The sequence below is a fragment of the Eupeodes corollae genome, chromosome 1 (assembly GCF_945859685.1).
Source record: "Eupeodes corollae chromosome 1, idEupCoro1.1, whole genome shotgun sequence".
In the NCBI taxonomy this organism is placed as follows: domain Eukaryota; kingdom Metazoa; phylum Arthropoda; class Insecta; order Diptera; family Syrphidae; genus Eupeodes; species Eupeodes corollae.
Window position 1 is genome coordinate 184,734,314 of NC_079147.1, and position 17,023 is coordinate 184,751,336.

The following is a 17,023-nucleotide window of genomic DNA, read 5'->3' on the forward strand; positions in this document are numbered from 1 at the left end:
ATAAGTTTGTCTTCAAAAATTTAAATGCCATTTTATAAATAAAAAAACATTTGATTTTTCAAAATTTTTTTTTGAAAATCGTTAGAACGGTTTTTTTTTAAATTAATTTTTTATATATAAAATTTTTAAATTTTGTTCTAAAAATATTTTTGGTAAGCACTTGTTTAGAGGTTGTTAATATACGCTTTACGTTTGAATTTTGTAAAAAAATGTTGGCCCGTTTTTGAGATATCGAGTTTTGAAAAAATAAAATTCAATATTTTTTTAAAAATCCAAACAATAATAAATTGCACTTTTGATAATCAAATATTGTTAAAGCAATATAAGAGCTCATTCAGAAAAAAAAATTATTGAAATCGGTTCATAAGTTGCTGAGTAAATTAAAAAACAAAATAACGGTTGTATGAGCGGTACCTATCCTGAGCAATACAAAAATTTGTTTTTCTTATTAAAAGAAGCCAAGTTAAAAAATAAAATTTTAGAGAAAATTTAAAGAAAATCTATCGGTTTGTTTTTGAGAAAATTCGAATTTTCGTTTTTTGACCAAAAAAATTGTATGGTGGCCACTGTTAGTTTTGATCTTAAAAAAAAAATGAAAAAAACGCCTAACGCGAATCTGCTCAAAACCTTAACTTCCAAGTTTGAACTCAATCGACCCCATGGTTTAGGCTGTAGGAGCGTGGACAGACAGACAAAACCGACCGGACGGAATCGCGGGACCCACTTTTTTCGACTTCTCTACCATCGTAATATCATGTTTGATTAAAATCTCGAGTTCGAAATTTTGCACGAATGCAAAACTTGCCATATAGTTCCTATATGTAGCAAGTAAAAACGAGTGAATAAGTAACGACTAACGATTGAAAAACACTGAACTATACATAAGAACCAAATATGTTGCGTAAATGAACTAAATCAAGGAATTCGAAGTTTTATGAAAGAAAATTGCAAATTTAATAGGTAATCATCTGTTTTATTTTTGTCGTTCATTTTAAGAGTATAGTGTATATGATATCTATCAATTTTTTGGAATGTTCTTGGTTAAGCCATGTGCCGAATTTTCGAGAGTTCGTTTTTCACACTTTCACAGTTATCTTTTTGATGCAATTTGTCAATTTAGTGGTTGAATGGACATTTCAAACTACGTTTTGACGTCTACCGCTACGTCTGCTACATTTAACTACGTTAATTACATTTAACTACATTAACAACCTCATTTATGTAGCAGACGTAACAAATGTAGTTAATCAAAAAAATCTTATTTCTGCCATCTCTGTTCAGAACACTTATGACTTATCACTGCAGAGTACATTGTACTTAGAATACAAATAACTCAAATGCAATAAGAAATATACACTTTTCCAATATTTTCTTTTTATTCCTTACAATTCCAACAATATTATCGTAATATTTTTTAAACATTTTTTCTTAAATCCGATGATGAATAGAACATAAAAATTCATCGTCTGGACACTTCACGAAAGGATAATTGAATACCAGCAGTTGTATACAAAAAGTAGCTCTACGATAAAATTCATTTTGGATGAATGCCAAAATTGGCATGTTGAACGAGAAAAACTGATTCCACAACGACAAGTACATCAAAGAAAAGGGATTTAATGGCTAAGCGCATATCTCTCTAAATTACCATCACTATAATGCCAAACTATAAAAATGAAAAAAAGTCTACAATAATAATTATGTTAAAAAAAGAAAATCTTTATTGCGGCACTTTCTTTTGCGAGGGATGGACAGGACATGAACAACCACATGCGCATCTCTCCATGTACCTATAAGCTACTTTTTTGTTGTTTGCCTCTTTACCTTCGGTACTTCAATTTACCAAGCAACGACCTTGTGGGCCCGATAATTGTCAAGAGCCATACAACCAATGTTACTGAGCTTATAAACGGAATAAAATAGGAATCAACAAACTTGTAAAAGAAAATTGTGTTGTAGCCAAGAAAAATGGTTGACATTGCCAGTGTGAATGTGATCAAGCCGAATAAATTGTGACGTAGTTTAATTTGGACAGGTTTGAATAGTTTTTTAAGCAGGAACGGATAGGTGTTTACTACTCCACCCATCATACTGGCAAAGCACATAAAAGATGTTGCAAGTCCTGAAAGGATTATTTATTAAATTATTTTTTTCACAGATTGTAAATAGAAAATGTGCACTTACCAAACTTTCCATGAATTGTTGTAAAATGAACTTCAGTTTTTGTAAATTTTCCTATTGCGGCTAATAGACCCATAGAACCACCAACAATTTGTAAGGCCGAATGGAGCCTTGTTTTCGTTCTGTGAGAAAAGTTTCTAGTTAACCTATTCTCCGGATAGTGGCACATCATAGCTTCTGCAGCTAAAAGGTGAAACTAAGAAGTATGAAAACAAAAAGCAGAAATATTAAAAAGTCTTCTCAAGAGTAGTTTCACAAATCGTGGAAACACATTTTTAAGATAAAATAAAAGACTGTGAATAAAAATTAAACGATAAATTTTAATCATGTTAGAAGTGCATAAAATGAAACGAGGATTTTTGCTAATTTTAAACGAATATGGAATTTTTTTTTTGCTGTTTGTTGACACTGTCACTTTTTTATGGGAATTATAGGCCATTAGCCTATCATTGGTTTTCATCATTGAAACTAATCATTGGAATTTTCTTGAGAGGTTGGTAACAGCTTTGATTGAAAATTTCTGTCATTGGATGAATAATTTCTGATTGGAATCAATCATTTAAGGTTGGAGATGATCATTAAAAGAAATAATAACACATGGGAATTTGAAGAAAATGTAACTCGTTCAGTTGAATAATTTTCTTCAAAAATGTGAAATCAACAACCAGCTTTTCATTGAAAACGATTTCTTCATTGAAAAATAAAACTGAACGGAAAAAATGGTCTTAGCTATAAAAAGTCATATTTTCAGTAAAAACAATTATACAACTCATTGGATTTGTTTTGACACCAAACTTACAAAATTTGACTCCTTTATAGCTTTTAAATCTCTAAATAAAATTGTTAATGATAAAAACAAATATGCATATGTAGCTATAAAAAAGGCACCTTAGACGCCAGTTATAGCTATCATTGGTTTTCATCATTAAAAACAAACATTGGAATTTTTTGGCAGGTCGTTTACAGCTATCATTAAAAGTTTCTGTCATTGAAAAAGTTTCCTGATTGCAATCCACCGAAAAACTTTTACTGAAAGAAATCTGTCATTGGAATTGTTGTAAATTGGAACACAAATCAGTGGAACGATTCGTTTCACTATTAAACAAGAAAGTATCAGCTGTTCAGGAAAATGAATTTCTGTCCGGAAAATAGAAAAATACATACATACATATTCAAAGAAAACCAAATGCGCAATTACGCTTTTTTCCGATCGATCAGTTCAAAAGGAAACACCAGCAAAAAGCGATTCAAACATTTTTCCAGATTGGTTTCAATGATAGCTACCTATAACTGGCACTTTAGTATTTGACTACCTGGAAAGAAAAGAACTGGTATTTGTATTTAAAAAAAAATTACTTATTCCTTTTCATTTAACAAGAAACCACTTGTTTAAACAAAATTGTGCAGAAAATAAATAAATCACAGAGTGACAAAGTTCAGCTTTTAGTTAATTGAAAAATCATTTTTAGCTGTCATTTTGACATAAGTGGAATTGACCTGATAGTTAGGGAGATTTTTCTTGACTAATTTTTCAGTCAATCTTTTAATAAAGTTGCCTTAATTCGAAGTCAATTTTTGGCTGCTAGCCATTCAGATACTTGCCATTCTTTCAAGTACCCTATGTGGTCTGAACCTGCTGGTTTTGGAATACTAGCGAATTGCTAAACAATTGACAAATGGAGTTTTAACCAATATTCACCGGTAATTAATTTTGAATAAATTTTCATAATCCCAATTTAGTTGTGGGTTCCTTTTTCATTGCTATTGCTTTCTTTAGTATAGTTTTTCTTAATGAACCTTATTTAGAGATTCGTGTAACGGAACAAAATATAGACAACATAGCACAATAATGTTGTATTTATCTTAGGCGCCAGTTATAGCTATCATTGGATTTCATCATTGAAAACAAACATTGGAATTTCCTTGACTGGTAGTTTATAGCTATCATTAAATTATTCTGTCATTGAAAATAATTTCCTGATTGAAATCCACCGAAAAACTTTTACTGCCAGAAATCTGTCATTGGAATTGTGTGAAATTGGAACACAAATCAGTGGAACTATTCGTTTCACCTTTGAACATAAAATTATCAGCTGTTCAGGAAAATGAATTTCCATCCGAAAAAAATAAATGCGTAATTACACTTTTTCCCAAAAAAAATTCTTTGTGTGATTTCCGATCGATCAGTACATAATTTTCATTTCTAATCAAAGGGAAACACCGTCAAATATTGATTCAAACATTTTTCCGGATCGATTCAATGATAGCTATAACTTGTCACTTCTTCAAAAAAAAAAAAAATGATCTGTAAAATCACAGAAATATTTCGACTTTGCGGCTAATTTCGATTTTCAATAAATGTGTTTTGGACAGGGTCTAAAGACATATTGCTGATTTTGTCTCACACTCAAGAGGATATTACTACCCTTATTATTCAGAGGCACAGTGTGAGCACTAGAAAGAGAAGAGAGGGTTTAAAAGGAGATGTCGGTGCACATTGGTTTTGAATTCCTGAATATTGCAATGACTAGGAAAGACAGAGTGTGGTAAGGCATGCCACATTCGCTTAGTACGGCTAATGAACGAATCTCTGTATTTGACAGTACGGCCGAAGTTGGGCTCGAGGGTATATAGTATTACAGTTGAACTGTTTACTGTTCACTAGAGCATAAACCGTTAAAAAAACGGTAAAAAAGGGTCAAAAAAGAGACCTTACGATGTGTTCAATACTATTGAAGAGGCTTAAGTAAGTTGCAGGAGCGCCAGAGTTATACTCAAGCTTTGGAGTCTTGTAGATAACAGTCTGATCAAAAGGGGTGAAATATTTCTTTCATAGCCTAAGGAAGACCAGGTAGGGTAGTGTTTCATAAAACGACAACAAACCGAGCGCTGCTAAAAACTATACATGGGATTAAATTTACAATTACATTATATATGTATGTATGAACACATCTTAATATTTTGTTTGTGTTTGCTTATTTTCGTACGACCATTTAAAAGCACTTTTTAACTTCATGCATTAAGAATAAAATTACTTAAAGTCCCTATATCAATATTTGTAAATATCATATCGGACAAATTGAATTTAAATGGCTCCAAGCATGCAGAGGAGTGTATTTTTAGTTTTATTTGTTTATTTCCATTGCAACTTATGACCATTAGCACACTTGTTGTCGTGTTGCTGCTACCTTTTAGAGTAGAAGTCCGACATTGAACCACTTTTCCACTTCAATGTTTCCATTATCACCAATCGAGTAAGAGATCTCTGATAAACGTCACCGGTCAATGACAGTCAAAAAAAGTAAATACTAACATCCAAACAGAAACCCGAAAACCGCTAAACCTTTGATAAAAACATCAAAATATACAACCTTCGGAATAGAAAATGTGCACTGTCAAGATTTAATTATCAAGATTTTATTATTTATTTTATCTTATCACAGTTTGATGAAGAGAACATAGCATAGTTTCTTAAATTCCCGATATCCCGATATTTTTAGAACATATTCCACATCGTTTCATTAATTATGCTAATTCTTTTCAAAAACAATAACAAAACAAATTTTTATATTTATATTAATATCATCATCTTCTAGATGAAACTATTCTTACCCCAATTGTTGAAACTAGCGCGTGTAATGATGTATCGGAAAAACTTAAACTTTTAGCTAAAAAGGTCATATAAACAACTACAAAACCGATTAAAATATGATTGACAGTATTCAATAATAATTGTAATTGTTTCCATTTTGATGGTTGAGATGAATTACTATTTTCCATAATTATTCTAGTGCCGGGGAATTAAATATTGGGGTATAATATTTATGATGTACACAACACACATGCGACTGTGGTTCAGATTGAATAACTTGACAATTCCACGTTTCGTATGGAACTAAATAAAAATCGATTTAGCTGGATTGAGTGAGAAACTGAGAACCGACAAGTGACAACTGAGAACCAAATGAGAAAATGAGATTTTGTTTTACACGCAATCGAGTTTACTCAAGCAAGAGTCATCATCTCAGATTCTTTTAAAGATACAAAATATACTCGAATGTGGCTTTGGTTTAAATTGGAATAAGTTTTATAAAACAATAAAACCTAAGGGCCCGTTAAAGCAATCATTGGTTTTCATCATTGAAAATTTTGATTCTGGATTTTGAAGCTAGAAAGAGGTTCAAATTTGATATGTTTAGTGTCGTAATGACGGTGGTGAGCAAAGACACACCATATAAAGACCGGAATCTTTCGTACGTTTTACCCTCCAAAACTCATTTATTTACATTGTTGAATTTGTAATTTTGACATTACGTCCATCCACCAACAATTCGATTCGGTGTATTTACTTGTTTTGACAGGTGTTTTTTTTTTATTAAATTGCTGTGTCGTGAATTTTAGATTCGATTTTAGCTGTCAAATGATGCACTTTTTTGTTTATTTGAAATTAGTCACGATTCACAGAACCAAATACATTTTGTATGTTTTATAATGTAATTCATAGTATTAGATTCATAAATTATTATTTTTAGTATAACTTAATACTAAATGATCTTAAAATTTTGTGTACTTAAAAAAACTTAAATGTTTTTCGTTGTTAGTCTTAAGTTGGCATCTGAGATGATCGGATTAATAAATATTTTTTTAAAAATATAATATCTCAACGGACTATTTTAATTTGCATATTTTTGATTTGATTTAAAAACAAGCTAATAGAAAAAAGTGTTGGCTTTAAAAAAATGTATGCAACTTAGTTGTAAGTATTACCATTATTTTTTTCCATTTAACGTACATATTTTTTTAAATTGCCACTAACGCCTAAACGGGGGGAAATAGACCCCCGCTCCCATAGTTTTTAACAGTTCTATACAAATCCATCATTAAACTTTGTCGCCCGAGTTATCGTAATCTTCCCAAAAATATCTAATTTCGCCGTAGCTACTAGGTGCCTCTCCTTAAGAATTACTTATCACTATGTGGTGAATTGACTTTAGCGGTGGTGAATTGTTTTTAGCGGTGGGAAATTGATATTAGAATTAAGGGTTCTTGAAAATTGACGTTTCAGCTTGTACGCAAACCAGAATGACAGATTGTTTTCCGGTCTTTACATGGTGTGTCTATGGTGGTGAGATTAAGATTTTTCCTACTAAAACAAATACATTATTTAACCCATTACATTTTTTTGTTAAGTTTATTTTAAAATTTTCAATGATTAAATAGTTTTCAATGATTTTGATTTTACATAATCATTGCAGTTCAAGCGTATTCCCATCTGACATTTTTACTTCCAATGATCAACTCTTAGGGGCCAGTTATATCTATCATTGGTTTTCATCATTGAAATCAGTCATTAGAATATTTTTTGCGGGTCGTTTATAACAATCATTAAAATTTTCTATCATTGAAAGAAATCTGATCGAAATCCATGGACAAAATCTTACTGACAGAAATTTGTCATTGGAATTGGAACACAATTCAGTGTAACGATTCCTTTTACTTTTGGACATAAAATAATTAGCTGTTCAGGAAATTTAATTTCTGTCCGGCCTCTATTCAACTAATTGACGACGTTTTTAATGATTACCTGCCTTCAGTTGTTGTGTGAGCTGGACTTTATATGTATGCACGCCATGATGTGTCGTAATACAGTACTTTTTCCTGAGAAAGACGAGAAAAGCAGCAGGGCCGGATAGAGGGGAGGGCAACCGGGGCGGAAGCACCTGGACCTGTACAAACGGGGCCCCCACAATTTTTTTTTCGGAAAATTTTTGTTTCAAATTCAAAATAGTAAATACTAGTAAACATCATTTCATTTCATATGTATTTTGTTTGCTCTTTAATCTTTACCTAAAGCCTACAACACTTTGTACATACATGACTATTTAATTATATTAACCTTAAATAACAGAAATCATTGATCTATATTTGTTCACTGTAATCAGGCAATCAGTGAAATATTAAAATCTCAAATGGCCCTGATAAGAAGCATTTCCAATTCCCTAGCCATCTTGAGGGAGTACCCCAATCGCTTATTGCCTGATTGGGGTGTTACTTGCCCGCAACCTCGGAGGTTGGGTATTCGATTCCGTGTCTCGAAAATTTTGTTGCTCAGGTTTATCAAGATTAGGCAATCGATGCTTTTCTCCAACTACATGGAAAATATATTGTTATGCGTGCAAATTGATGTCCCCTCAAAACAACAAAAACTCAGTGGAGAAGGTTTCAGTGTCTGGAAGCATGCATCCGATCGTCTCTATGAACATGCGGTTTCAAAAACTCATTTGGACTCAGTAAAAAACGCATCGATCAAGAGCTAGCGGTGCAATAGGCTCAAGAAATCGAGTATTGGCGAAAAATCTTAAGAATTATCGTTGGTACCATTAAATTCATTGCTGAACGTGGATTAGCCTTTTGAGGTGGCAATCAAATTGTTGGCTCATCAAGAAATGGAAATTTCCTGGGCATTTTGGAATTGCAATTGGAAATTGGTATGAACCAATGCTGTCAACCCATTTGAAAAAAGCATGCAAAAAAAGGGAGTGGTCATGTCAGTTAGCTCAAAAGGTTCCCTTTTTTAAACCTTAAAATTTAATTACAGATAATCCTTTTTTCCATTTATATTTATATGTGTTTATTTAATACCTAAGGAATCTACTTGGTTTCACAATAAAGTATTTATTGGAAAACTTGAGTGAAAAAAATGGTTTACTTTATTTTGCGGAGCCTCCGCTGGACTTTTAAATCCGGCCCTGGATAGCAGCAGCAATATCTTCAGTGTTACGAGCGAAACGATTATGTACAGGCTTTACAATATCTGTAACCAATCCAGCCGTTTCAAATTTCTTCACAATTTTGCCAATTGCTTGCGTAGTTTACGATTATTTAAACGATAATCTTCTTTTAAGCAGGATTTGTGTCTGTTATAGAATTATCATTGTTGTAGCAGGTTTTAACAATTTGTATGCGTTGTGCGATAGTTATGCGATCTGTTTTCGTAAATGTCAGACTTACTTTCAACTGAAAACAAACAACTTATAGTTTGACAGATGTCAAATTCCATATTCCTATAATTCTGAAACCCCAAAATGGATAACCCCTTACAAAGGGCAGGTTCAGCCAACAGTCAATTTCATTCTTTGAACGTACATTTTGACCAAGGCAACTAGTTAGTTTATCAAGGGTTTTGAATTTCAAATTCAGAACTTTACTTCTCAAATCTCTACTTAAAGTTTATAGTACACAAAGTACCAACAAAATTACTATTTTCAAAACTACTACTAGAAACTTACCTAACTTTCAAGTCCCTTTTGTCGTGTGAACCTGTTCATAGCCTTATTTTTTTCGTTTATTGGACAAAAAATTGAACACTTTGACACCTTTAGACTTATCGACCAATAATTTTGCTTTAAAGATAAAAGTAGTCTATTTATTGGTTAGGCACCCTTTACACGGAAGGCTAGACGATTATATTTTTTGAAAATTTCTTGTAATGAAAACTCTTAACCGCAGTTCAATAATTAATTTCAAGATGCATTCGAACGTTGAAGAAAAGGAAGTTCAAATTTAAAGATGACACTTAAAGTTGAATTTAAAAGAGGACTTGCACTTTAAGGGACCAGGTATAGCTATCAATCAATGCGAAAATACTGTAGGCCATTCAAAAAGTTAATTTAGGTATTAAAATAAAAAAATCAGCTCCAACATGTATGATAAAGATGTCATTCATTCCTATTTAGCTTTGATGAGTTACTGATTTTGTTTAATGTTTTTAAGGTTAAAAGTTTTTTTTCGTTGTGATTTTACGTAACTTTACGTCCACACCAGGAAATTTTAAACAAAATAAAAATATTTTTTAACACTTTTTAAACAAAAGACAATATAAAATATATTTTCCTTTGTTTTCAGATGAAGACCCATCATTTCCAGCCAGTGAATTAAATTCACATGGCCCAACCGTGCATGGGTGGCGTAGTAGTCCTGGAAATAATACAAGCCCACACGATATCGTTCTACGTTTTCATAGACCGGCCAAAATATGTCGCATACAAATCTTAGCCCACCAGTATCTCATTCGTAAGTATTTGAATTGAAATTATATAATTTTTACTAATTAATATTTATTTAAAGCTGAAAAAGCTGAACTCTGGCTTCACTATTCACCAAAAGGGATACCAAGCACTCCTTCCAGTCAATGTTTTGATTTTTTAGGTTTTATATCACTTTCTGATAATTCTGGCACTAATTTCAAATCACGAGAACTTCAAAGTGTAACGGTAAATCCGAGAAAAGGAACTCATCTTAAGTTACGCCTAAGCACACCTCATAGAAATGATTTTAACACCGAAGGACAAATTGCCCTCATAGCAGTAAATGTACTCGGAGAAGATTTGGAATGTAATTCGAACGGTGCTGGTGGCGGTGGTGGTGAAGAAAGTTCGGCCACTGCTGCCGCCGGAGAAGTTCAGTTGACCGAGAATGGGGAACCAGCGCTGGCTTCGATGTGTGATGACCTGTTATTCTCTATGTATGTAGAGGAATCAATAGCTGAGATCATTCGAGAGATGGAAGAAAAGAAATCAAAAGCTGTGAACGATGAAAGGTTTGAATATGCCAGGAAGCTAAAATTATGCATGACTTCTTTGAAGGTAGCTGGCGAAAGGTTAGGACGATACTCGTTAGCAAAGAGACAAGCAGTTCAACAGGAAGATTTCACTACAGCAAAACTGAGAAAGGAGCAAATTGAAATGTATCGGAGAGCCGTTCTGAAACAGCTTCTGGTAGACCAGCTACTAGAACGGAACGGTTTAGTTGCCGACAACGATTTAGCTTCTGAGGTTTACGCTTCGAAGCCCACGTTACCAACAGCTCCAAGTCTGCAAGAAGTCGCCACAGCTCTGGCAGAAGCGCATTTTACTGCTACAATGAGTCCCAAAAGTGCACAAGAGGACAAATCATCGACTGACGGTGGAAGCTCTGGTGGAGGTGTAGGAGCTCACAGTACGGCTAGTGACACACACTCAACACACTCGACTGGCAGCCACCGAAAGTCACATGATGACATCCCGAACTCCCCCAAACTGAATATAGGTCGCAGTCCAAGTCGAGGGTCTCCTATGTCAAGCCATCAAGGTTCTCTAAGAAGGCGCAACAAAAGTGCACCTCGCAACAGCTATGAAGACTATGAAGAACGAGCTATTCCCACATTAAGACAGTAAGTTACAAGGGCTGTGTAGTGTGTATCAAAAAGATACAAAGAATTCTTATCGATGTTGTAACGTATGTTTCTCTGTAGATTCATTTTATATATTTTATAGCTCGAGCTTGCATGCGGGTCTAGCGGCCTTAAGAAAGGCTATAAATAAATATTACATAAAACGTGCTTATTTTTTATATCTTTAACATATCAAGACATACATATCAAACATTGCTCTGTATACTCTCTCGATGGTGGTTATATATTTAAGTTGTGGTTGTTGTCATATTGAATTTTCAGTTCACATACTAATGAATTTTTAAGGGAATGCCAAGGCACAGCGTTGCTCGAGGCGGATCCAAACAGAGGGCGGTCTCGTTTGAACGATCGGGAACGGCGACAGGCTGCGCTACCGATTTTGGTATTTGGAAATGAGTTGGTAAGTACTTTTGGATAGTAATTCCCTTTCTTCTTTTGATACGAGTACTATCGTTCTTTTTTTGCAGGTTGAGCAATTCTATTCCCGTCAATTTCAAGATCGAGAAGACGGCCTGATGAGATTGCGCAACTTCCTCAAGGGACAAGAAACCGAAGGGGAATGTGTGGCGGGAGCGAACAAAGTTGCGAGAAGTGCTGCTTTGCTATTGCATAGAGCTGTTCGCGATGCTGTTTACTCAGTTTTTAGTCAGGCTACGGAAACTGTGAGAGTGTTGTTTTTGGAGTTCGTCCCCAGTCGGGTTTCACAAAGTGAAGTCGCCCGTTGTGTGGATCGTCTTCTACCAGAGTTATTGGCAAAGAGCGGGGATCCTTCGCCACGAATTCATACTCTGGCACAGCACACAATTTTGAGTATAGCCGCATGCCCGGAAGTGAGTGAACAGCACTTAGTTGCACCTGCACTATCGAGAACTGTCAGTTCTGGGACTCATCCCCGTTTGGCTTTGAGTCGTATGCAAATGTTAGAGCAGTTGGTGTTAAGTCAGGGAATAAGCACAGATAAGCATAGTGGCTTGACATGTCGTGCTCTATCAGAATGTGGATGCTCCGGAATACACCATCCAGCGGAACCAGTTCGCAAAGTGGCCGAACGGATTCTCTTGTTGGTCTATAAAGTGAATCCGAGATTGGTGAGGAAGCAACTGCCTCCAGATGACGATATAACTAGAAGGAATCTTCTGTATCGGCAACTTTTTACGGAATTTGATAAGCTCGATATGGAACGAAAGAAAGAAATGCTCGAAGCTAATAAACACTTCTCAGGTCCTTCTAGTGATCCTATTTCACCACCATCTAATAGAAGCAACGATAAACAACAAAATGCCCGCGGGGGTGGAGAACATTGCTATGATAGTAGAGTTGGATTTGGATTTGGAACAAAAAGTCCCGATTCACAATCCAGCCCAATGCGACGTTCGGAAACAAGAATACTCAAGAGTAAAAGTGGTCAATCTATAAGTCAAAATGCAACATCAGTTAGTAATGGACACGCGACTGGAATTGCCTGCAATGGAAAACAGGAATATAATGAGAAAGTAAAACAATCGATGATATCGAGCAATTCAAGGAAGAATTCGAACTCGAATTCGAATTCAAATTCGGAATCACTCGAGGAGCCTGATGTGATGTAAGTTTTGTTTTGTTTTGTTTTATTTTATTTCAAAATTATTGTTTTTTTTTTGTTTTAACTTTCAAACTCAGACGATGTCCATTTTGTGATTGGTCTTGTCATGGTGAGCAGGCGCACTTAGACAGGCACTACTGGAAGTCATGTCCTTTTTTGACTAAATGCCCACAATGTAGTCAGGTCTTAGAAGTTGCAGCCTTGAACTATCATTTGACAAGTAAGTTTCCATGATTTTAAGATGAGAGATCTCGCTTAAATTAGCAGATAGTGTGTCCAAATCGAGCTCAAATTAGGTGTTTCATCATCATTTTATCTCACTCTCACTCATTTAATGATTTAAATCAAGCCTCATTTCATTATCTCTTTTTATCATTATTTACAATATGAACAATTAATATAGTGGGGGCTCTTATAATTCTCTTTTTCGGATGTCTTAAAAATTTGTATTGGTTTCTTTTTGCAGAAGAATGTGAAGCAAAAAATAGTTACATTAACTGCGACCGTTGTACTGAATCCGTTCACAAGCAGCTTTATGAGTTACATCAGATGGAAGACTATTGTAGAGGTAGGTTTAATCTTAGTTTTAAATGTTGAGATCTGTTGGCTTTTGACAGAACCGGGACGAAAACGAAGATTGTCATTATTGATGACTTCTTTAGTCGAATTGCCTTTTGTAATTGAACTGAGGCCAGATTTCAATAAAGTTGGGAATTCGCCAAGCGAAATCTGCTCTAAGTCAAAAGTCTTATAAATTTTAAAATCGGGAATATGGAGAAATTTCTATTTTGATGACATATTTAATTGAATTCCCCATGATGTCGAATGTCCAAGCTTTCATATGTTTCCAAATGCTCTAACATGTTTATTGCGTGGCCAACTTCTTAAATATTGGCGGCGTTCCATCTCAGATAGAGTATTTTAAGTGTTTTACGTGTAAGAAAACAGCTGATCCAAAACAGTTGGGGTGGAATCGTATTTTTGGTAAATGGCATTCAACATAGACGAATTAGATCTACATATGTAAGGTGATAGTCAAATTGAGAGCTAGATGTCACAACAAAAATGTAATTTTTCACCAAGCATGAAGTTTCTGTTGCAATGTAAAGTAAGATTTTCTCAGACACATATTTTCGTTGAAAAAAAAACTTTTGACGTACAAAGATTTCTACATTCCATAAAAATTTTAAAAATCATCGCACGACATTCAATTAAATATTTTTATTACACTATTGCAACAATGTTCAATCGGATTGAATCGAGTTGAATTATCTCATACTGTCATTTTGACTATTAAGAATATGACAATGACTTATCACCTCAACCGGTTTTACTTTTGGATTATCAAAAAAGAAATCCAAAAGTACCCAAGAATTGCTGGTATACATTGCTACATGACAGAACAGCTGATTCAACATGTGCTTGAATTTTGAGGAACTTCACAATTTATTTTAGATTTTGTTGCGTTGAGTGAAAATCTGGTGATTAACATTTTTATTTTTTAAAAAAAATTTTACTTCGATATCTATACGTTTGCTTGCCTCGTTTATATGAACAGCTAAATGTTGTTCCAATCTTAACTTAAGTGTTCAATAAAATAGATACAAATCTACTTATCGAGAATATCCAATTCAACTCAAAAGCGAACGCAGCCATTATAACCTTGTAAAACGGTTTTCACACCACCTGGGTGTCAGTCTGGGGACAATTGGAGATACATTTTTTTCAATTCCCTGTTCAATATATCTTCCATGAGAAAAAAGTAAAATCAGTTCAAAAAAACATTAAAAGCAAATACCTTAAAAAAAGAAAGTTTTTGTCTGTTTGATTTTCTTAATTTTTTTAAAAACTATCATCGTATTGATATCCGTTGATATAAAATAATTTGGTTCATTAATGTTTTCTGCGTCAATTTTTAATTTTTTCTTATATAACATATAAACCGTCAAATTGAAAAAAATCTATCTCCAATTGAAGGTTCACGCGGTGACTACCAGGTGTCGTGACTTCATGTGCCAATGTGTCAACTGATTAACTTTTGCAGGTTTTTAAACCAATTGTCAACCAGTTAAGAGGTATTTCTCACTACTTTAGCACAACTAAAGCATAAGCTCATTCTGGCTCATGTAGCCTCTTAATAAATAAAAATAACAAAATTTTATTAATTATAATCTATTTTATTTTTATGACATTTTTTTTAAGAACTTAAAACTGGAGCAGCTCGTTGTCCTCTCTGCCACGACGATGTTCACTTACCACTAGATGGTGGCTGGAAATTGCATTTATTGAGCTCATCCGGTTGCCCAGGAAATGCTCGACGAAGGACAAAAAAATAAACAAATTAAAAATAGATGCATTGTGCAATTGTGTTTTTTAAATCGCTAAATTTAAAATAACTGCAAATTAAAAACTAAAATTTAAATAATTAATAAAGTGCTCTAATTACACGATGACTCTGTGTCCATATCTTATTTAAAAGTGAATTTAAAATTTAACTTTTATTGTAAGAGAATCAGACAAAATGAGTCATTGTGAGTAATACGGAGGCTAAACTACGCTCTATCTTGCCTTTCTTCGAGAAATCAAACTTCTTGGTTTTTCCAAACACACAAATAAAAACAATAACTGATTCATCAAAGTTATAAATAAAAATAATAATATTAACTATCTTTTTAAAAATGCCCTTTAGGGAAATGTGCAATTTCAAATTATAAAAAAAAAATAAACTTACAAAATAAAACAATTCAATTTTATTAATAACAAAATTCCCATCACAATTTTTGAGCTTAAAATAAAACCAAAAAAAAAAATGCAAAATGTTAATTAAACAAAAACACAAATAAAATTTTAAATATATTTTTATTCATTTTCAAAAATAAAGAAAAGTCATACATAAAGTACATATATTAAAAATAAATATAATACAAAATAGAACTACGAATAAAATAACCGTCACAAAACAATTATTTGATACAAATTAAAATTTAGTAAAATTAGTTTTATTTTCAATGTATACAAATGTTTTTTAATAAATTAAATTTATTGCAATTATTTTCAATATTATAACAGATTGTATTGTTTCCTATTATGTTATAGTTAGCTTTATAGATTAGTTAAATAAATTAGTTAGTTAAGTTGTCACACCACATTGAAGGTAAAACCATTTTTTGTGTTTAATTCTATTTTTTAATGTATTGTTAATAATAAATATTATTTTTTAACACTGAACAAGAACAAAACTATTCTTATGCTGTAGAGACTATATATTTTTTAATTTATATTGTATTTCTATATACTTATATTGTGATTGATTGTGTTTTTCTAATTTATTGAATTATAACGTCCGTTTTTACAAAACCCATCCATTTGAGTATAAAATATTATTAAAAAATATTAAATGAATTATACGTACATTACATAAAAATAGCATAAATAAACTGACAGTGAGACATTTGAATAAAAATTACTATATATGCAATATTTGAGTGTTTTCTTTTCATGCATATTGGTTTAAGACCGGAGTCACTGCCGTCATGTATTGTTGTTGTTGCCACGTATTTGTAGACTTGGTGGAATTTTATAATTCATTCTAAAACGCCATCACTTGTTTCTAGGTGTCAACAATCTCTATTTATAAAGTTTGACATATGTAACAAACTTAAACTTCTCTATAATTCCGCTGAACCTACAGCAGCGTTAGGAACTTTAAGGAATAGACAACATCAACGCGAAGTAGGCTACCACTAGTATATATCGAGTTTGATTCAATAACGAAAATATTAAAAAAGCGCCTACCTAATAGTTGCGACTTACAATAATAAACAAAAAACGTCCCTGTTTAACAGAACCGCAGTTTGACAGATAAAGCATTGAAACTATAATTTAAAATCGTTTTTATATACCTTTTTTTCGATCCTATTTGACAATTATCCGCATTAGAAAATTAGGTGCCAAAAATACAAGTCCGCGAAGGCATCTTACCTGGCCAGTTTATATTTCTAGGAGTTCTGAGAAATTTCTAAAATGGT

At 33.1% G+C, this 17,023-nt stretch overlaps 2 protein-coding genes across 3 annotated transcripts in view; one reads left to right on the forward strand and one right to left on the reverse strand.

Annotated features, from left to right (window-relative positions):
• Window positions 1–16,475, forward strand: part of LOC129938353 (centrosomal protein of 104 kDa) — a 35,569-nt gene extending 19,094 nt beyond the window's left edge. The window contains exons 2-8 of one of the 2 annotated variants that reach the window (XM_056045849.1): window positions 10,087–10,254; window positions 10,309–11,392; window positions 11,699–11,813; window positions 11,881–12,998; window positions 13,073–13,215; window positions 13,462–13,563; window positions 15,198–16,475. In XM_056045849.1, the coding sequence (XP_055901824.1) occupies window positions 10,087–10,254; window positions 10,309–11,392; window positions 11,699–11,813; window positions 11,881–12,998; window positions 13,073–13,215; window positions 13,462–13,563; window positions 15,198–15,331 (2,864 nt within the window). In that variant the 3' untranslated portion in view covers window positions 15,332–16,475. Of the gene's footprint in view, window positions 1–10,086; window positions 10,255–10,308; window positions 11,393–11,674; window positions 11,814–11,880; window positions 12,999–13,072; window positions 13,216–13,461; window positions 13,564–15,197 lie in introns of both variants that reach the window. The other variant, XM_056045848.1, reaches the window with a different exon arrangement.
• LOC129938354 (uncharacterized) lies at window positions 1,699–6,115 on the reverse strand. Its single transcript, XM_056045851.1, has 3 exons — window positions 5,794–6,115; window positions 2,185–2,377; window positions 1,699–2,122 (listed from the first exon to the last, which is right to left on the reverse strand). Exons 1-3 carry the CDS (start codon window positions 5,959–5,961, stop codon window positions 1,821–1,823), a joined length of 663 nt encoding a protein of 220 aa, XP_055901826.1. The 5' UTR covers window positions 5,962–6,115; the 3' UTR covers window positions 1,699–1,820.
• Window positions 16,476–17,023: the final 548 nt, after the last annotated feature.